Genomic DNA, 21005 nt, shown 5'->3' with positions numbered 1-21005 from the left:
AGTTCCCTCTAAAAAATTCTTCGAAGAAAATTCAATTCCCGAAGATGGTGAACAGAGCCGAGATGAAACGGGGGGAGTGGAGTGGAGACGATGAATAAGATCATGGAAGAGTAGTTTTATTTTTTAAATATGCAATCGAGTCATATGTTTGCGCTTGCAACATTGTGAAATAGACTTAAATCTCCTCTCTATGTCGGATTTTATGTAGTACTCCGTACCTAATTATGGAGCTCATTATGATAATATTTGGTACCTGATTAGGTGGACTCGGTACAGGGTCTTTGTATAACCAAGTATCCAACATTCGGTCAATCCCCATCTCTAAGTTCTAACATGGTATCGCTATGTAAATTATACCGTACATCTGAATCTACACAACTTCATACTCGTGCACGTTAACATGGTGCATCAAAGTGGACTTTACCAACAATTCCTCTGCCATGATGCTGAGTTTCCATTCTAGCCACAAGAGAGACCCACAAACAATAGAAATGTGCATATGTAGTATGTACAACACTAAGCAATTTCCTTCCACATTCTACTCAAACCAGTAGTCCAGTACTGTATAAGCAAGGAGGTTACCGAATCCCTCCAGTCAATATTCCATAACTACAAAGTTCCCAAATTCGGAGATATGATATTTCCGGGTAGTTTTCTGTTAAAAAGAAGAAAACCTATTAAATACTTGATCTTCATCATCGATCATATCTTCCTCTTCTTCACTAGACTGTTCATCATCGTCTTCTTCCTCGTCTTCTTCCTCTTCTTCCTCGAGTTCCTCCATGGTCTTGCTGCCAGCTCCCTTATCCTTTAAACCAGTGCTTAATACCACAGTTTCACCTTGGGATTTCTCCATATCTTTCCTCAGCTTCTCCATGTTTTCACGCCGACGGTCTTCTTCCAAACGCTCCTTCTCTGCACGTCTTTTGTCAAGATCCGCTCTGCATAAATATCATACCGTTAGATATCATATTGAGTTGTCCGATACAAGACTCGCTAATAGGGCTCTACTAATAAGAGATGGCCTACACTGTAAGACGAATCGATTAACCAGACAACTAAATGAAGAATAAGGAAGTATTTCTGTATCACGTATGAGAGTTTTAGACCATCGCATACCACACTCCATGTATAACTAACAATAATAATTTAAAATGCCTTTGTTTGGGTGGGAGAACCATGAAAAATGTCGAGATAATTACTTGTAAGTCTCCATGTATTCCTTAGCACTGTCTTCAACAACTTTGAAGAATTCATTCATCCCTGCACCAGTAAGCGCTGAAACTCCGACTGATTTTAGGTTTTTGTAAAATTCATCGAGAACAAGAGATAGGCTTCGAGTCAAAGTGGAAGTGTAAGATTGATCCGAGTCAAGCGCTGCATGGAACACCTCAAAATCTTCCATCCACTGCACAGGGGGGAGTTGAAAATTATCAGCACTATACAAACAACTAAAAAATTGGCATTACATGGCCGTATAGCACATATGCTAGCCCGAAATGCTGTTATAACAAAGTCATACTTAAACCTATAAGAGCATCAAGTCTCAGATATGCCTCTATATCTCACAACAGTTCTAAAAACTACCTCGTCAACTACAACTTGGTGCACTTCCTCTCCTCGATGCTTACACCACCAAAGAGACGCTACTTCCCAAGTAAAGAGTCTAATCGAGCAATCAAGCCACTAGTCTTTCCCATGGCATGATCTAAGCATTATCTCAGGATTTAACTAAGAGCCTAACAGCAACTCAAACTTCACAACAATAATTTACAAATATAAATAGTGCTCCAAACGTGCTCTGAAGCCATACAGCCAGAGAAAGAGAAACAAAGTATAATGCCCTAGTTAGATTCAGATTCACTAGTGTACCAAATACTTCAAGCAAATAATTATAATTTATAAACCATCCAAATATTCCAAATATTGACTATAACTGTGAATATCTTTTAGCATTACTTATTGAAGTGGTAGACCAAAGATTCAAACATAACTTCAAAAGCACGAGTCTCCCTTAGCCAGATTGAAGTAGATAACTTCAAAGTGCATAAAAGCACGCAGGTCCAAAATTCTAAATAGCCAGACAGTAGACCCCCAGTTACCACCAAGGCACGCAGGTCCATAAATTTCATTTTTTTTTTTTTTACCATAACACCAAGTTCTTTATAACAGTTTGCATAATACAGCAGAAGACATAGACTCTATCAAGTTGCATGTAGCATTAAGAAGGGCAAAGTTTGAGACAGAAAACTCATATGCTACAAGTCTACACCGCCACCAACAAAGCATTAGTCTAATAATTTTTCGGATTTGGGTTCAGCGAACAAGATACTCTTACACTAGATGAAGTGAAATTAACTAATTAGGTCTTCATACTTAATAAACTAACCTCTAAAGCAAACTGATGCTGAGCCACATCTGTCTTGTTGAAAGCTAGTACAAGAGGTAGTCGTGTCTTGTACAGAATACTGCAAGCATATAACATATTGCTCATGAAAGTAGCTGGGCTTTGGGAACGAGGAGTATCAACCACATATGTGATCACCGTTGGAAATGTAGACGCAAAGGCTTCAGTAATTATTGATCCAGAGGCAGACCAAGTAAATATCTCAATCTGCCCAGGTGTGTCCACGAGTACATAATCTAGTTGATCAGCCCTTCGCTCAACAACAGATACAACCTACAATCATTCATTATATTAGGTTGCCACAAGGCATATATCACACATTAAAAACTAAAAGTGAATAAGAGTGAGGCAAGAAAATAGGACATCCAGAAGTCCTGAGCGAATGAGAGATTAAGATTGATACTTTACAAGAAAACAAGATTTGAAGACATCCAATAAAAAAACATACATGAATGAGATACATAAGAAGCCATTAACACAGACAATCAGAATGCATCATAATGCATCGGAATATGAGTCACAAATCACAAGCTACGTATTATTGAACATCCAGATAAAACATGTGTATTAGATTAAGTTAAACCCAACTCGGAACAAGATGTCATTTAAAAAGGATGAGATACAACTAGAGACATCAGTGAAGTCCATGATTAACTCAACAGGCTGACTCCCATAGCAGAACAATCCGCAATTCTTTAACACACCACATGAAATCTTCAAACCAAAAATGAAATAAATGCTAGAATAAAAATATGTCAAGCTTTACCTCATCAAACTTTGTAGCAAACAAATTCAGCGATGTTAATATTCCTCCATTAGGACCTAAGTTGAATTGCTTCATAACTTCCTTGTACGCGACTGTGTCCCTAATATCAATATTTGCACCAAATGGTAGCGTCGTGACAGCTGGGTCAAGATTGATCACATAACCCCGAAGATTTGAAGCTTGTGAATGGCAAACCAACGATTCATGAACGACGTCTTTCCACTTCCTAACCACAATACAGTTTTATCAATATTTTCCACGAAATAAATGAGCATATCCAAACAACACTCACGACCAAAATACTATACAAAATGGCATAACTAAAGGTCCGCTAGAGTAGACGCACCTGCCATTCCCACAACAATAATAATGACAGGCTTCTTCTTGAACCCCGAAGACGGTTCCTCAATCTGCAAGTTCTCCATTGACTGCATAATCTCATCTTTTTCATTTGCATTAACGGCTGGCTCGTGCATCTCGGAATCAACCTCCATTTTAACTAACAATAGTTCAACAATTAAAAATTAACAAAAACCCCAATAACAATACCATTTCAGACCATCCTTCTCTAACTTTTGTGTTCCGAAACCCATAAGCTACCGATATAATAAATTTACTATCCTAATCAAACAATGTGAAAAACACCATCTTTACACAGAGGCTACAAAATTAATCAAAACCATTAAAGCAGCAATTTTTTTGCATAAAATCAGAAAAGCAACAGTTACCCATTAAACGAATTAGTATTAATTGAGTAAAAATCAACTAAACAGACGAAACAAAAATAAAGTTAAAATTGTAACCTAAATCATTAATAAAAGGAAACCCTAATGAAAGGGGTTAAAAAACAATCGCGAAATGGAATAATTGGTAGCATATGTAGATTAAATCAAATTAAAATTGGGGAACAGAGTTGTAAGGATTAATAGTAGAGGAATTTACTGACCTATGTCAAGGGATCACAACAATGGCGCGCGTAAGAGAAAGAGAGGGGAGTGTTTAACTTGGAACCAGGGGCGGATCCAGGATTTGAGTAAAGGGGTGGCACACTAAGAAAAAAAAATTGCGGACAACATTATACATTAGAATTCCAATATTGTCAATACATAATAATTAACGTGGTTTATTTTCGCGGTACACACTTTACTCAACTGAGTACTTTTTGCACAATAATTTCCATTTTCATAACTTTAGCTAACATACTTATAAGTTATAACCAGTTCTCCCAATTTCGAGTCACTAAACAATTATTTAAATGTGATCGTACAAAAAACCGTAACTAACCTATTTGTGCTGTCTAGACTCTTGATGACATGACTCATGGTATTCTTGTTGGTTACTAGATGTGTATATTTGGGCTCTTAGTGGACCTATACCTTACACAGTTACACCCATTGTGATGGAAGGAAGACCTCCCATCCCACCCACAAAGTTATGGTGGCCAAGGCAATCTCGTGATTTTCATTGATGTGATCCTTTTGTGTCTGATATTTGATATGTATGTTCTGATCTTATGGACTTACATCCTACATTGTTGGAAGAACCATCTCTCACTCATGTCTCCTTCTGCACCTCTTATAATGGTTTTCTTAATCCACGCCATTTATTGGTCTAAAAATTTAAGCTGGCAGTTGGATAGGCCTAAATTTTACAATGTCACTCTCACCAAACCACATGGTCAGCAGTTCAGGACCTTGCAGTTCAGTTCAACAATGCATTTCAGACAGCCCAAATAATCGGTAGCTTGCAGTTCACAAAAACTTCACCAGAACATACAAAAATGCATTTCAGACAACCCAAATAATCGGTGGTTATGTTGCTTGCAGTTCACAAAAACATTACCAGAACATACTATTTAACTCCCTAATGGCTACTCAAACTATTTCGCAAATAATTCTTGAACTCAAATAAGTGTCCTAACCGAAATTAATTGCTAAGTAAGGAAGTGATTTAGGGTTTGACAAAAATGACCAAATCATTCAATCTAAAATAACAGAAATCTAAAATTACACAAATAAATAAATAGACTAACAAATTAATGATAACAATTTAAAAATTACCAATCAATGTTCAATCAATCAAATGAATAATAATCGAATTTGGGGGAAAATAATTTGGGGAAAAATGAACTTACCAATACAGGCAGGCGAGGCAGCAGGTGGACGGAGAGGGAGGCCGACGGTGGAGTATGGACCGTGGACGGCTGAGGAGGCGAGGAGTGAGGCGGCAAGTGGGAGTTGGTGGTTGTATTTAGGGATTTTAAGGGTTTATTTGGTTTTATTTTGTGCAGTTTGTGTTATTGAGTTACTGTATCTATGGCGTCTTTTTTTTTTTTTTTTTTTTTTTTTTTTTTTTTTCCTTCACGTTTTTCAACCCCCAGATCCGCCCCTGCTTGGAAGGTGTGAGGGTGTAGAGAGGTTTTCTGGGTTTTGGCCTTTTGGGAGCGCTATTGGACCCGTGGTATTGCTATTAAGGAGGCCTCTCGTTTGGTTAGGGCATAAAGCAACTCGGAAATACAGGTATAATTTACGGAATTACTTTTTCGCACATACGGATTTTTTTTACTACGGAGTATATCATAGGACTATAGGAGTAATACACTTTGTTATGAAATTTCCATCATGTACCCTTTTAACAGTTCATAGACTATACATCTGAGGTAGTACCTCTTATTATTATTTTCTGAGCTTTATTTTAAAGTTTTTGAGTTCTGCTTTAGTATAAAGTTTTTGAGCACATTTACTAAAACATTACACTAAAAAAATATAATATTGCTCAAAAACTATATTTATTAATGGTAATATGCTCAGAAAAAAATGTGTATATGCTCAAAAATTACAAGGTCTGAGGTACTACCTCATATTGCTAAACTTCTCCCACTTTATTTTTTATTTCTTCTTAATACGTAATCAAATATTCAAATTCCTCTAGTTATTAAAATTATTTATTTCAATTACTTTACCCGTTAAATTTATGAATTTAGGATTTATGGATTAAGTTTGTTAATTAAATTTATAAAACTAAGGTTTATGCAAATAGAAAAGGGGATAAGTTAGTAACTCAATGTAATAGAATAGAAATCAAAGTAGGAATGTGACGAGTTGTTATGAATTTTAAATTTTAAATATGAGGACAATTTGTCTAACGCACGTGGATTCTCTTTGATGATGGCAATTTCTATTACGTGGTTCTAATACGATGCGGCTATGTCGTTGGTTTTCGGGCAATCGACTGATATGCATCCACGAATATTGGATTGACGGTTTTTCCTTAACGAGAATTATGTTCCGTTTGGCACGACACTTCAGGTAGCTTATTTGACCAAAGTAACTTATTTGATCAAAATTTCAGTTACCTGATTTTTTTGGAAGTGTTTGGCAAGTAAGTTATTTGGTCAAATAAGGTACCTGAAATGGAATGCTACCTCGAGTAGCATTTGAGAAATCAGGTACCATTTCAGGTACCTGAAATGACTTATTTTTCATTTTGTACCCCTTAATTCTATAATATTAAATAATTTTCATATATTTTTACGTCATTTTACCAAAATTAGCTACCTTTTCAGCTAGTTTGTCAAACACATTTTTATATAATCAGTAATCTTATCAGTTCCTAATTTTCAGCTACCTTATCAGTTACCTTTTCAGGTTTCAGTTACCTTTTCAGTTTTCAGCTACCTTTTCAGGTTTCAGCTACCTTTTCAGTTAGTTTTGTCAAACAGAGCCTTAGCTGGAGGGGAATGAGATGGGTGGGTATATATTTGTTTTTTTTTTTTTTTTGGTGCGTAAGAGGGGCGTGACCCCGATACTAACTGTTAGCTATTACACGTGGAGTTGTAACTCCAAAGACATCCTCCCTAAGAATAGGACGGAGTTCATTAAAAGGAATATCTAAATGCGTAATTAAAGTACTTGCGTTAACTCCTTTATTGGCCAAGAAATCCGTTGCTTTGTTCGCCTCTCTGAACGAGTGTTCCAGCTTGACGCTCCATTGCCTTCCTCGTATGAGATCCTTGCAGCGTTTAACAATGAATTGCAACCCATTGCTAACCAGCTGGTCTTCATTTATGAGGTTGACGCAGGGAGAGTTGTCCATATTGATGAGTAGCTTCGTAATATTAAGGGACTTAGCTCTTTCTAAGCCCGCTAGTAATGCTAGGAGTTCCGCCTTCATAGAAGTGCAATGTCCACATGAAAAGAAATATGCAGTAATAAAATTACCCGTCTCATCGCGAAAAATACCTCCACCTCCTGCTGGTCCGGGGTTACCCTTAGAGGCTCCGTCTGTGTTTAGGAGTGTCCACCCGTGAGGAGGAGGTGACCAACGGATGAATATCTCCGTTCTTGGACTGCGTGGAATAGGCACGAATATATTATGGCGATCTAATGCTTGCTTGGTGCTATGGAATTGTTGGTACAGAAAATCTCGCGGATGTAGAGGGTTATCATCATCCCTTCCAAAAACAATGTTGTTCCTCCACTTCCATATCCACCAACATGTGATAGCAAAGTACATAGGCCAGTCTTCGATGGATGATTCGATATCAATACTAGCATTCTGCGTGATCCAAGTCAAGAAGGGGGTGTCGAAAAAGAAGCTGTTGGAGGGATCTATCCCGACTAGTTGCCAAATTTGTTTCGAGACATAGCAAGAACGTAGCAAGTGCTCTACCGTTTCCTCTGAGCCGTGACATCTAGGACATAATGGGTCGTCTCCCATATTTCTTTTAACCCGATTGACATTAACCATCAATCTGCCGTGAGCTGCTAACCAGAGAAATACCCGAGCCCTCTGTTGTATCGGCAAGCGCCAAATAGTACGCCATACTGGTGGTTCAGGACTTTGATCATAGTCGATACCCTTCAAGTAACCTAAGGCGGATTTAATAGTAAACTTACCCGATGATGAGCCCTGCCAATATAACGAGTCTTCTAAACTCGGATCATTGACGAGTGAGATTGAGGCGATCTTGAGCAGCACGTTTTGTGGTAAGTAGTCAGCAAATAGGTCCCATTTCCAGCCGTTAGATTCACACCACATCTCGCTAACTGTTGCCCCTAGAATATCGTCTGGAATAGGGGCTAGCACATTATCTGATAAACAAATGCCATCAACCCAAGCATGGTCCCAAAATAGCGTCCGTCTGCCATTGCCGACTGCCGTCGCAGTTCCCCTCACAATGGTTCTCGATTGAGACGATATCCCAGCCCATATATTTGACATGTTGCTCTTTGATTGAAAGATATCGATGTCACACCTGTTGTTGCAATACTTGGCCCGGAGAACTCTTGACCATAAACTCTGAGGCTCAGCTAAAACTCTCCACCCAAGTTTTGTAAGGAAGGCTGCATTTGCTTGTCTCGCTGAAACAATACCCAGCCCTCCACGAGACTTCGGCTGCTGTATTGTTTCCCATTTAATTAAGTGGATGGACTTCTTATTCTCATCTCCTCCCCAAAGGAATCGACGTGCTTTCTTGTCAATAGAATCACATATCGTCCGTGGAATTTTAGCTGTCTGCATGCTATAATTAGCTATAGGCCCTGTTTGGTAAACAGCATATTAGGTGAAATTAGTAGATTCCGGCTTAAATAGTAGTTTGACCAATCAATCTACTAATTTTACATGTTTGGTTAATAGCATATTCAGATAGCATATTGGCTTAATCTCATTTTTTTGAATATCTTGCTAATAGCAGCATATTGTAATAGCATATTGAGTTTATACATGGAAATGGTAGATTTGTCCTATAATCTGCTAATTACCAAACACGCTTTCTTAATTCTGCTAATTTCATATGATGGTCAAACCTGCTACTAAAATCTGCCAACCGTATTCTGCTAACGCTATCTGCTATCATTAATCTGCTTCTGCTATTTGCCAAACAGGGCCTAGTTGAGAGGGTCGATTTAACTAAGGTCTCTCGTCCTGCCAAAGAGAGTTTCTTCGAAGACCAGCCGGCCAACCTGTTGTTAATTTTATCCTCCAAATGCTCGAAGGTATGACGGGGTATATATTTGTTGATGATAGTTGTATTGCGTTGGATGAGGAAGGTGTGTTGTAAATTCAAACTAGATGAGTAGATGTAGTGTTGTACATGTCATCTTAAATCGTATTATTTCCAAGTCGGTCAATTTCACCTTAGCAAATCTCATACACGATTCAATTCAAGTCGAGTCAAGTGTAACTCAAATCATGTCTACACCATTCTACCTAACCAACTTTCAAAACTCTGATCAAACCCATTAAATCGATTTATTTGATTAAGTTAATTTCACATTTCTAATTACCCCGCATCATCTCTCCATTTATTTCTTTATTTTTGGAACCAAACTTTTATATTCAACACCTCAAGCCCTCAACTCTTGCGCCGTAATATCATTTCTCATACGACTTCCTTTCCAAAAACCTCAGTAAATAAATCATTTTTTTATCAAGTCAAGACCGATTAAGTATTGTGCATGTCAGCATGTGTGATATATTTTGGGTGGATATGAGTCCTATTATCTATCTCACTTTAAAGGCTCAAACCATGTTTATAGACTCGATTTATTAGGCAGGGTTAGTTTTACATCTTACATTTAAATTGTCATATTTTAAGAAAAAAAAAAACAGTCTTATTCACCGCCTCCATTTTGCGCCGATAGGTTAGTAAGTTTAAGGGATTCCGTCCTTGTCAAAAACCTTAAGAACCAAACCATCCCAAAACCCTACTTAAACCCTAATTTCATTTTTCAACACAAAACTACAAACGTCTACAATTACCAATTTTATAAATTGCGAAAATTAGGCGTTTTTATCCCTCTTATTCACTATCTTCAATCACACAAACCCTTTTATCCCTCTTGATTTTCTCACTGTTTTCGGCACCAAAAGGCGAAAACTTGGGTTTAACAAGATGTCTTTGGACGGGAGTTTTTGTTTGCATATGGAGTTAGAGAGACTAGTTCTCAGGTGTACTAAACTCAGTTCAATACCCAACTTTAATTTGTTGGTTGCAAAGGTATATCATTTGGGTTTTCTTAATTTAATGAATTTGTGTTGTTTTTTTTGATTAATTTGTGATTGAATTGATTAATTTTGGTTTATGTGTTTGGTTTCTGAAGGGTAATGAGCTGAATGAGGAAGAGGTGGTGAGTTTGTTGGCAACTGTGTTCTTGCATCCTAGCTATACAATACCTATAATCGGTTGTTTTCGCCCTATTGCTCGAAAGATTGTCGAAAAGGTTATTGGGTTGCTTAAATTGGTGCCACAATTGAGGTGGATTAGTAATTCTCCGGGAATTTTGAATTCTATGGATGATAGGTTTTTTATTGGATGTGAAGAATTTGATGGTATAGAGAGTGTTGGAGTGATTGAGGTGTATTCGAACCATGGGAGGTTTTTGGATCTTCATGAACTTGCTGGTCGCGCCTTTTGCAGTGTCCTTGATTTGGCACCTTTTCTCAATTGGTACGCACACGGGTTTAGTGTTTCTTGGCATTGATTTCGGTTAAGCTTGTTTGGTTTCGTTTATATTGATCAACATGTTGAAAGTTTTAATCTTGTGCGCGCGGCATTTGTTCTATGGAGTATTTATTATTGTTGGCATCTATCCATTTTGTTATGAATAGTATGGTATTCGTCTACTCGTTGTGAGTTGTGAAAACGATAATCTCTTCCATGCTCCTCGCTGCATCCATGCAATTTCAGCTGCTATACTTGGAGCATTTTAGAAATAGTGGGGCAGTAGCTAAACACAAGTAGCTACCCTTTTTTCCCTGATGGTGTTTCGATCATGAAATCCGATCTTTGCATTTTATCAGTTCTCATGATCGGAGGAATGCAACTTGTCTGGTATAAAACTCATATAAGAGTACTATTTTTCTTAGTACTCTTCACTAGATGTGAAATGCTTTAGCGATTTAAAAAATCGTGATCGCCCTTTTATTTTCACTTTTTTTTCCTTGTAGTTGTTGATGAACTTCGTGTGATATAAATATATATGCTGAACTTGCCCCCCCCTTTTCTTTTAGGGTTGTAGACTGCTACTATGAATTCGGAGGTCCGCCATTTGCTCGTATTATTGAGATGACTTCTATTTCTAAGCGGGGTACAGATGTAAGTCTATTCATTTTTGTCAATTTTTTGTGGGATTTTTGAGAGGGAGTATCTAACCCTTGTCCTCGTTGGCACCAAGACACCTAACAATTTATTTTTTTGCCCAGAATTACCAAATATTTTGTATTAGCTTGTCGCGGATTACCAAATGGGGCCTGACTTTACAAAAAGTCAAACCTATGTTAGTTGACTAACGAGCCCTCATTAGTTTACCTCCCCAACTCCCTCTTTACTTACCTACATTCCCCAACTCCCATTTTTTACTTTCCAATTTCTTTCCACTATACTGCTCCCTCTTTCTTACCTTACGTTGCTCTAACATTTACTGTGATTAAACTGAAGATCATTGCAAGTCAAATTTATATTTTGTATAAAACAATGTCAAGTTTGTACTTTGAAACATCTAATATATAGACAGATTTGTGAAATCAAACACATGTTGCTCATCTAATTTCATTGCATTCTTCAACTTTCATTACATTACATAACTAAGTTCATGGCTTACAAAAGTTACAACGAAGGGCTGAAAATTAGTCAGGATTTACTAAAAGACAAACCCATTATAATAGCAGGAATATAAAGTACCCCTTTTTGCATAAATCACAGATTACAAAAAGTACTAAGCTTAACATTATTTTGTGCTTCTTTATTTCCTTCTTTAGAAACATCAACTCAGAAAGCCAGCTCACTAACATGCATTTCAAGCTTCCTTGCACCATCTACCTCTTTCTTTTGTTGATTCAAGTCGTTCTCGAGACGCCTTTGTACACTCAACAACTGATTGATAACATTCCTTTGTCCATACGTCATGTCTTCATTTATCCACTTGAAGAACTAGCAGCTATACATATCCGTCTGGGAACTGTAGAACTTGCAAAACATAAACCTTCAACATGAATTTTGGAAGCATCATGATGTTTTCTCACAAGCAGGAATACCCACATCTGCATTTCTCTCTTAACTTTGTTGAAGTTGTTTTGGAGCATAAGTTGGCATGTTGGGTTGTGGGAGGATGAATTTGGAGAGAAATAAAGGAGTAGATAAAGATACTAAATAGGCAGAGAAGGTTTTGGTGGGAACTAATAGGAGGGAAAAATTGGAGGGAAGAAAACATCTAAAAAAGGAGCTTCATTAGCCAACTGACGGAAGGTTGCCTTTTTAAACTCCGATCCCATTTGGCAATTGGTACCACGCGACAATATAGCACAAAATATTTGGTACTTCTGGCCAACAAAAAATCAGGTTCCTTGATGCCAAAGAGGGTACACGTTAGGTACTCCTTGACAAAATACCCTTTTGTGTTGATGAATGTTTAGAAACTTCCCCCATATAAGAGTATAGTTAGGTTTCAGTGATTTGATGTTTCTGAAAATCTATTCATAATATTGTTTTGTGACGTCAAGGTTTACCTCGCTGGGCGAAAATAACAAATTGCCCGATACATTTGGTGTTAGGTGCAGTTTACCCCCAAATGTTTCCATAAGTTCAATTTACTCCCCAATCATTTGAGATTATGTGCAACTAGATCCAATTTTAAAATTGTGACAATTTTAGATCATGCAAGTCCCACACTCAACGAGACTGTTTCGGATGTCCGCAGTCTTACCCTTGTGTTAGCAACACAAAGAGACTTTTTCCGAAGACCCCACTTCAATTGAAAGAAGTGCAGTCACCTTAGTGAGACATTTTGCTTTATTCCATCATAATCCGAACAAAAGAGTAATGAATCTTTGGCTCCATAGAAAAATGAAATTCAATTAAGAACCTAAGTCATTATTTTTGTTTACAGAGTATTTACGAAACCCTATAAGAATAGGTTATAAAATCACCCTCCTATACAGGCTCAAAGTAAAGGGGTTACTAAAAATCTTATTTCTCACCACTGTTGTTGTATTCCCTTTCCTGTTGCAACTGTATTCATGTTTTACTGTGCTGTTTTGTAGTCATTAACATTCTGTGTACTTTCTGTCTCTGTTTTCCTGCAGGTTGCAGGACATTTGAGAGACATTGTCTGGACATCTTATCGACTTCTCCTTCTACAACCGGAATACTTTTCAAGCCGTTGGAATTGGTGTTGTTTCCTGGATCTGGTGAATCAGTCTGGAAGCTTTGATGCTTCATCTGATCACGGGATTGTTAGAGATATACGATGGGGGGGTGTCCAGATATTGTGTGTTCTTCTGAGATTACCAAACAAGGCTGCTAGCTTTGGCATACAACCTGTAGAAGGGCTAACATGTTTGTCGAGGTAAGTTTCAACGTGCACACTTTGGTCATCCTAATGCAGCCATCAGGTGTAAGGAAACATGTAGAGTACATGTAATGGGATTCTAAGTCGGGTTGTTACTAATTTTCTTTCTTTTGCATTTGATAGGTGGCGCGAGTTTTGCTGGGATGTGTCAATAGAAAAGGCTGCTTGGTACACGACCATAACAAAAGCTTCATATTCTTCAAATGGAGTCACTGTTTTAACTGGCGAAGATTCCATGGCTGTTAGTGGGCTGGAGCTTCTTGACCATGCACCTCCTAAAAAGTCTAGAAAATGCTTAATAAGGTATGTTGTTGTCTACATGATTATTATTGTCATCCCAATCAACGAGGTATTGGACTTCATGGTCTTCCGTAACTCTATGATATCTATTAATATACTTCAAAAATTTTCTTGTTAGTTATCCGGTTCTAAATTCTTTTAAGAATTTTTTCTTCATGTTCTTTCTTTTTCTGTTTTTTATCAGAATGACATCCATGCTTGCTTTACTCCCTTACTTATTGTCATATTTCTTCTTTCTTTCGAAATGATCAGAAACTATGAACCTTTTCTCATGACGACTTCGATGAAGAGTAGTTTTGAGAGGGTCATAATGGCTGTCAATCAGAGATGGCCTGTTCTTTTGTATGGCCCGCCTGGTTGTGGGAAGACTGCCCTTCTTAATAAGTTAGCTGAGGAAAGTGGAAGTCAAGGTAGCTCTATTTATTATGTCTTTTCATCACAGTAAATTTGAATTTCTATTGGGAAACTGCTTTTATATTAAATTTCCTTGATTGTATGCCTTGGTCTTTTTAATTGTTGTCATCACCGTAGTTGGTAGACGGTAAACAATGAAAATGTGATGTCATACTGGTTGTTTAATATATTTTTAGTCCTAGTATTCTAGGAATGGAGTGGTTTACGTTCTTCTCCTCGTTACATTTCCCTCATCTAAAATCCCAGACGGTGCTTTCTAATAGTAGCAGGAAAAAAAAAAAAAATTCTTGCTGATTGTGTTATCGCATCTTCATAACACAAATCTCTGTTGTCTCATTAGAGTTTTATCTTCTCGCTCTCCTTTTGTTTACTGCAATACCCCGTTGGAGTTTTTTTTTTGTGCATGGGTTTCCTCCAATTAGTGTCCTTTTATTGATACACTAAATTACTTATAAAAAAAGTCTGACGTACCTATTGACTATCTTTGTATATTTCCTTTTTACATTTTCCTGCCACAAGTTCTTTCAATTCACATGGATGAACATATTGACGGAAAGACCTTAGTTGGAAGCTATGTCTGTACGGAGCAGCCTGGCGAGTTCCGTTGGCAACCAGGTCCCCTGACTCAGGTTGTCTTTTGTTTTTATGTTTATTTACTGTTGTGCTTGCCGCTTTGGGCTCTTATTTTCTATGTTCTTATTTCACGGAGGCGTTCTCATTAGTCACCGAATGATTACCCTTAAACAGGCTGTTAAAAGTGGCTTTTGGGTGGTGTTTGAAAATATAGATCAATCAGCTTCAGATGTGCAGTCCATCTTATTACCTCTTCTGGAGGGTAATAATTCTTTTCTGACTGGTTATGGAGAGGTAGTCATCTCGTTGATTCTGAATTGGTGATTTATGTTGACATGATATCTAACCTGGTGGGGTCTCAGAAGGGTTTCTTAGCAATCACTTATTTGCAGGCTATAAAAGTAGCTGGAGGTTTTCGATTATTTTCAACAATTTCAACTTCGAAGGCTGATGTATATCACTGTACTGAAGGTCTGTGAAGCAGTTCTTTCTCAATGATATTTTTTGGATGTCGTGAGCTTTGACTGTCTCTTTTACGTGTCAGAGTTCTTTTCAACTCCAATTTGCCCTTGTATGTCTGTCTTGGGTCTCTATCATTATCTTTTTAAGCTTCTGTGCGCTCTTCTTTCCACTCTGTGTTTTTTTGGCACAGAAGCTTTTGATCTACCATAGCTTAAAAATCCTATGGTAGGGTAAGGATAATCAGATGTTCGTAGCCTTATTCTGTATGCAAACACAAAGACGTCGTTTCATGATATATTTATATATTTCTTGATTTGCCAAGCTTCTTAATGAATCCTTACTAAAGAATCATTTTCTTTTTCTGAAAAGATAATTTGATAGAATACAAACTTTGTTCAATTTTAAAGGTAAGAGTTCCTTATCTCCTTTTTGGAGGAGAGTGATGGTCAAGCCAGCTGCTTCCACAGATTTAGTGAATGTTGTGAGTACGTGGTATCCAAATTTGGAGGCTATTGCTGAGAAGCTCACCGGTAATTATTCTTCCTTATGGGCTTGCAATCTTGGCATGTTGTGCATGTTTTTACGATTGTGTTTCCCTTGCAGAAACATTTGAATTACTTAATGGGGCTTTTGAGTTGATTGTGCCCTCAAATATTAATTCTTCCAGCAAGTTTTCTTTAAGGTATGCTTAACCATTGTTGTGCATTGGACTACAATAATTCGTGATTTCTTATTTCTACTAAGGCAATGCACTTCTCAGGGATCTTCTGAAATGGTGCAAAAGAATTACTGGATTAGGCGTAAGCATCAGTGCTGATGGCCTGTCAGTTGACACACGCAGTGGGATCTATAGAGAGGTAGATTTTTTATTTTTCAATTTCATCTTTTCCCGGATTACTAGGTTTTCTGGTTTAAGGACTTAACATATTCATTCCAGGCTGTCGATGTTTTTGCCGCTTATTCTGCTTCACGAGTTAAACGGCAGGCAATTGCTGGACATATAGCAAAGATGTGGGCTGTTCCTCTTTCGAGAGCTGAAACTTTATATAGTGATAGACCCATACTTCAGGTTAGTTATGTTTAAAATCTCGTACTGAAGTTGTTTTGATTGGCGCTCTTTGTTATATAAGTTCTCCAACTCGAATATGTAGAATTTGCGTGGAGCTGTGCAAATTGGAAGAGTCACTCTTGAACGAAGGGAGGATTCTGTAAGTTGAATGAATATTTCTGCCTTGACATTCATAATTTTTTTTCCGAGATAGTTGTTAGAGTGTCACATACTGTCTTTCACTAATTGTGCCACAGGTTCTACATGAAATTAAACCATTTGTCGAGATTCGTAGTTCTTTTCATGTACTGGAGAGGATAGCGTGTGCTGTCAAATGGAACGAGCCCATACTTCTGGTGGGTGAAACTGGAACTGGGAAAACTACACTTGTGCAGAATCTTGCTGCAAGACTTGGTCAAAAGCTTAGTGTTCTGGTATCTTTTTAAGCTTCTGTGCTCTCTTCTTTCCACTCTGTGTTATTATCGTATTTGCAGGACCTTTCTCCTGACTTCTGTTTGATATGTCTGTCTGTTAAACTATTTTGTTTCTGATTCATTTTGTTATTTGATGCTCCAGAATCTAAGTCAACAGAGTGATGTAGCTGACCTGATAGGTGGATTTAAACCAACAGATGCACAACATATATGCTTGCCTCTGTACAAGGAGTTTGAACTTCTGTTCTCAGTAACCTTCTCTCGAAAGGTATCAACTTCAAAGCTTACTGTAGAGACGTGTGCGTTGGTCACATTTTCAGGTCAATGTTGTGTGTGGCACTAGCCAAAGCCCCTCGTGGTGCCTTAAAAGTGCGTTGTGCATAATGTGTACCAAGCGGTGTGCAGGGCTATGTGAATTTCATATTTATTTCCTTGAAGTTTTCCTATCTTACCCAATTGTATCCATATATTACATGGTAGCCCTCTTTAAAATGCAAAAAAGGGGGTTGATGCCCAATTCTTTATTCTGAAAATACGTAATTTCTTGTGAAAACGGCATGCGGCGTGGGCGTGAACTCGTGAAGTGCTCATCTTTGCTTCGTGCTTGTGTTTTTTCGCCACCGGCCCTCATTGCTACAGTGCCACATGCCTTTTAAAACTGGCAGGTAGTTTGTCTTATCTGCATCGACTGTGAACCTTGTATGACACGCTGCTATAATTTGTACAGGATAATGATGAGTTTCTTTCCAGTCTGAGGAAACACGTCAACAAGAAACACTGGACCAGCTTTCTGAGCGGCCTTCAGAAGGTTGTACAAAGAGTTGCTGAAATAGGTAGATGTGGACCTGGAACTAAGCGGAAGAGACCTCTGAAAGAAGAAGTAATGACGCAGTGGGAATTTTTTTACCAGAAAGTTGAGATTGCCAGGAAACAAATTCTTGCCTCATCAGGAATGATATTTTCATTTGTTGAAGGGGTCTTTGTTTCAGCGCTTAGAAACGGAGAGTGGATTTTGCTAGATGAGGTTAATTTGGCTCCTCTAGAGACCTTGCAAAGAATCATTGGCGTCCTCGATCGGGAAAGTAGTTCGTTATGCTTAGCTGAAAATGGCGTTTTTGTAGAGAGACATCCTAATTTCCGCTTGTTTGCTTGCATGAACCCTGCTACTGATGCTGGGAAGCGGGATCTGCCATATGCATTGCGTAGCAGGTTCACCGAATATTTTGTGGATGATGTTTTGGGTGATGCAGATTTGTCTCTCTTTGTTAATAAATTTCTTGACGATAGTCATAGGGACAAAAATCTAGTAAGTAAGATTGTCAAATTTTACCAAGATGCAAAGAGTGATTCTGAGGAAACATTGCAGGATGGTGCTAATCAGAGGCCACAATACAGTCTAAGGTCTCTTTATCGTGCTTTAGAATACACAAGAAAAGCTAGCAAGTTTGGATTTAAGAGAGCCCTTTATGATGGATTTTGCATGTTCTTCATGACCCTGTTGGATGGTCGAAGTGCTGATCTGATGAATAAAAGTATAATCAAAAATTTCTTTGGTGTTGATATTAAATTACCTGTCCCCATTCCTCTAGACCGTCTTTTGGACGTCAATGAAAGCGCTAGATCTGAAGAGTTTCTGCAAGATTATGTATTAACCAAAAGTGTTGAGGAGCACATAAGGAGCTTGGCTAGAGCTGTCTTTATCAAGAGATATCCTGTTCTTTTGCAGGGCCCAACGTCGAGCGGGAAGACTAGTCTGGTGCAGTATCTAGCTGCAAAAACTGGTCATGAGTTTGTGCGTATCAACAATCATGAGCATACGGATTTGCAAGAATATCTAGGCTCATATATCACTGATGAAAGTGGGAGGCTTGTATTTCATGAAGGTGTTCTGGTTAAGGCTGTCCGAAATGGGCACTGGATTGTCCTGGATGAGCTTAATCTTGCGCCTTCTGATGTTCTAGAAGCATTAAATCGGCTCTTGGATGATAATAGAGAACTTTTTGTGCCCGAACTTCGTGAAACTATTCGTGCTCACCCAGATTTTATGTTGTTTGCCACTCAGAATCCGCCCACGTTTTATGGAGGGCGTAAAATGCTTTCGCGTGCATTTCGTAATCGCTTTGTTGAGTTGCATGTTGATGAAATACCCGAGGGAGAGTTGGCTGAAATTCTGGAGAGACGGGGCAAAATCCCTCGCAGTTATGCCGACAAGATGATCGATGTTATGAAGGAACTGCAGAAGATTAGGCAGAAGAGTAAAGTCTTTGCTGGAAAACATGGTTTTATAACTCCACGAGATTTGTTTCGATGGGCTAGCCGTTTCCAGAAAGATGGGTGCTCTTATGAGGACTTGGCGAAGGATGGCTATTATCTTTTGGCTGAGCGACTCCGCGATGAGAGTGAGAAGAATACTGTACAGGAAGTTTTGGAGAAGCACCTGAAAGTAAAACTGAAGACTCATGAGCTCTATAATCAGGTGACTGTAACGATTGTTAACTGAAGCAGTTCATAGCTGCCTTTTTTTTTTTTCCTTGTTTAGATATTTGAGTTCATAGGTGGCCTTTCCCTTGGCGTTCGGTTTGATGAAGTTGGGGTTTTGACTGTATGCAGGGACCAGCACAAGCATACTTCTTCACTGATGCTTTTCAAAAGTATGTATATGCAGAGAGGCCTGCCTTTGCTTGGTTGATGAAAAGAACTATATGTTAGTAGCTTCTCTTGATTTTGGTGCATGTTCTTCATATAACCGAAGCTTCTTTGCTCTGTTACAGGATCGTTCAGACTAGAAGTATGCAGAGACTGTTCTTTCTTGTTGAGCGGTGTTATGAGCTAAGGGAGCCTGTGTTGTTGGTCGGTGAAACTGGCGGTGGAAAGACAACTGCTTGCCAGCTACTAAGCTTGGCATTAAAGGCCAAATTACATGTTCTGAATTGTCACCAGTATACAGAAACATCAGATTTTCTCGGGGTAAGCAAACACTTTTTTACTGACCTTAAATTTTCTAATTTGTCTTGAAACTACTGATGTTTTGGTGTACGCTGCTGAAGTTTCTTTGATGTTTGAATATCAGGGGTTTTATCCCATCAGGGAGAGGCCAAAAGTAGCATCCGATTTCAAGAATCTGATCGAGCAGCTTTTATCATCCAAGGCTTTACTCTATCTTCATGAAAATGTATGGTTGCTATAGCGCTGTCACTCAGCATCCTTTGTAATGTATTGGTGATTTGATCATGACCATTATGATTTTTTTGCAGAACATCTCAGTGGATATTGGCAAAGCTCCTTCTACCCTTGATCAGCTGAATACAATTTTGGATAACTGTAAAAAGGGTCTGATATCTGATGTTTTTGAACAAGATATTGCTTATCTTGAGAAAGTAAAAGATGAGCTGTCTCAGCTGTACCAGAAATGGCAAACAATTTTTTTATGGCAAGACGGACCCCTAGTAGAAGCTATGAAACATGGCGACTTACTACTTGTAGATGAGATCTCATTGGCTGATGATAGTGTGCTTGAAAGATTGAACAGTGTCCTCGAGCCTGACCGAAAATTGGTAAGGATTATGTAACCTTTCTTCAATAATTAATCTTGTAACCTATAGAGTGTTACTTACGGCAGCTGCTTCTAATGATTGCTGTTAGATAGGGGCTTGGGTGGTTTGCTTATCTTCATGACTTCATGCATGCTTTTACGTCTACTTTTTCACACTCCAGTATGCTTAAATAAAGGACGTGCCCTCTCATTTTTCTGCAGTCTTTGGCTGAGAAGGGAGGACCTGACTTGGAGATTGTTACAGCTCATGATGATTTTTTTCTTCTTGCTACAATGAACCCTGGTGGTGATTTTGGTAAAAAAGAATTATCTCCAGCACTACGCAATAGATTCACTGAGATTTGGGTTCCTTCTGTTGGTGACCTGGATGAGCTTAGGGAGATTTCTAAAAGGTACGCAACATAGTGAGATGGGTTTTACATGGTTGTTCTATAACTCGGTTGCTTATGATTTCTTTGTGTTTCATTGACCTTTTCTTTTGAACTTGCACAGGTTTCTTATTCCCGAACTCCATCATTTTGTGGATCCTCTTATAAACTTCTGGGAGGTATGATTCTCTTGACTTCCATCTCCAGTGATTGGTTTATTTTTATTTGTACAAGTTCCAGGCATTATTTACATTTTAAAAAAAAAATTCCGTCATTGATTTTAAAATTTAAATGAACTGCGGTCTTTGCCAGATAGAAAAGCATAACG

The 21005-nt window shown here is 38.2% G+C and overlaps 1 protein-coding gene and 1 pseudogene across 1 annotated transcript in view; one reads left to right on the top strand and one right to left on the bottom strand.

Moving 5' to 3' along the window:
• Window positions 1-436: 436 nt before the first annotated feature.
• On the bottom strand, window positions 437-5595 carry LOC141622743 (GPN-loop GTPase QQT2-like; annotated as a pseudogene).
• Window positions 5596-9800: 4205 nt separating this feature from the next.
• Window positions 9801-21005, top strand: part of LOC141622741 (midasin-like) — a 35114-nt gene continuing 23909 nt past the window's right edge. The window contains exons 1-23 of the mRNA XM_074438737.1: window positions 9801-10176; window positions 10280-10626; window positions 11190-11274; window positions 13260-13522; window positions 13649-13828; window positions 14078-14235; window positions 14759-14868; window positions 14987-15106; window positions 15205-15283; window positions 15682-15804; window positions 15878-15956; window positions 16035-16131; window positions 16212-16343; window positions 16426-16482; window positions 16580-16756; window positions 16899-17024; window positions 17484-19232; window positions 19367-19407; window positions 19528-19723; window positions 19827-19928; window positions 20011-20310; window positions 20511-20701; window positions 20802-20856. Coding sequence (XP_074294838.1) covers window positions 10072-10176; window positions 10280-10626; window positions 11190-11274; window positions 13260-13522; window positions 13649-13828; window positions 14078-14235; window positions 14759-14868; window positions 14987-15106; window positions 15205-15283; window positions 15682-15804; window positions 15878-15956; window positions 16035-16131; window positions 16212-16343; window positions 16426-16482; window positions 16580-16756; window positions 16899-17024; window positions 17484-19232; window positions 19367-19407; window positions 19528-19723; window positions 19827-19928; window positions 20011-20310; window positions 20511-20701; window positions 20802-20856 — 4872 coding nt within the window. The 5' untranslated portion in view covers window positions 9801-10071. The remainder of the gene's footprint in view (window positions 10177-10279; window positions 10627-11189; window positions 11275-13259; window positions 13523-13648; window positions 13829-14077; window positions 14236-14758; window positions 14869-14986; window positions 15107-15204; window positions 15284-15681; window positions 15805-15877; window positions 15957-16034; window positions 16132-16211; window positions 16344-16425; window positions 16483-16579; window positions 16757-16898; window positions 17025-17483; window positions 19233-19366; window positions 19408-19527; window positions 19724-19826; window positions 19929-20010; window positions 20311-20510; window positions 20702-20801; window positions 20857-21005) is intronic.

The sequence above is a fragment of the Silene latifolia genome, chromosome X (assembly GCF_048544455.1).
Source record: "Silene latifolia isolate original U9 population chromosome X, ASM4854445v1, whole genome shotgun sequence".
NCBI lineage: Eukaryota > Viridiplantae > Streptophyta > Magnoliopsida > Caryophyllales > Caryophyllaceae > Silene > Silene latifolia.
The sequence above is the reverse complement of the archived record's forward strand: the minus strand, read 5'-3'. Positions and strand labels throughout refer to the sequence as shown.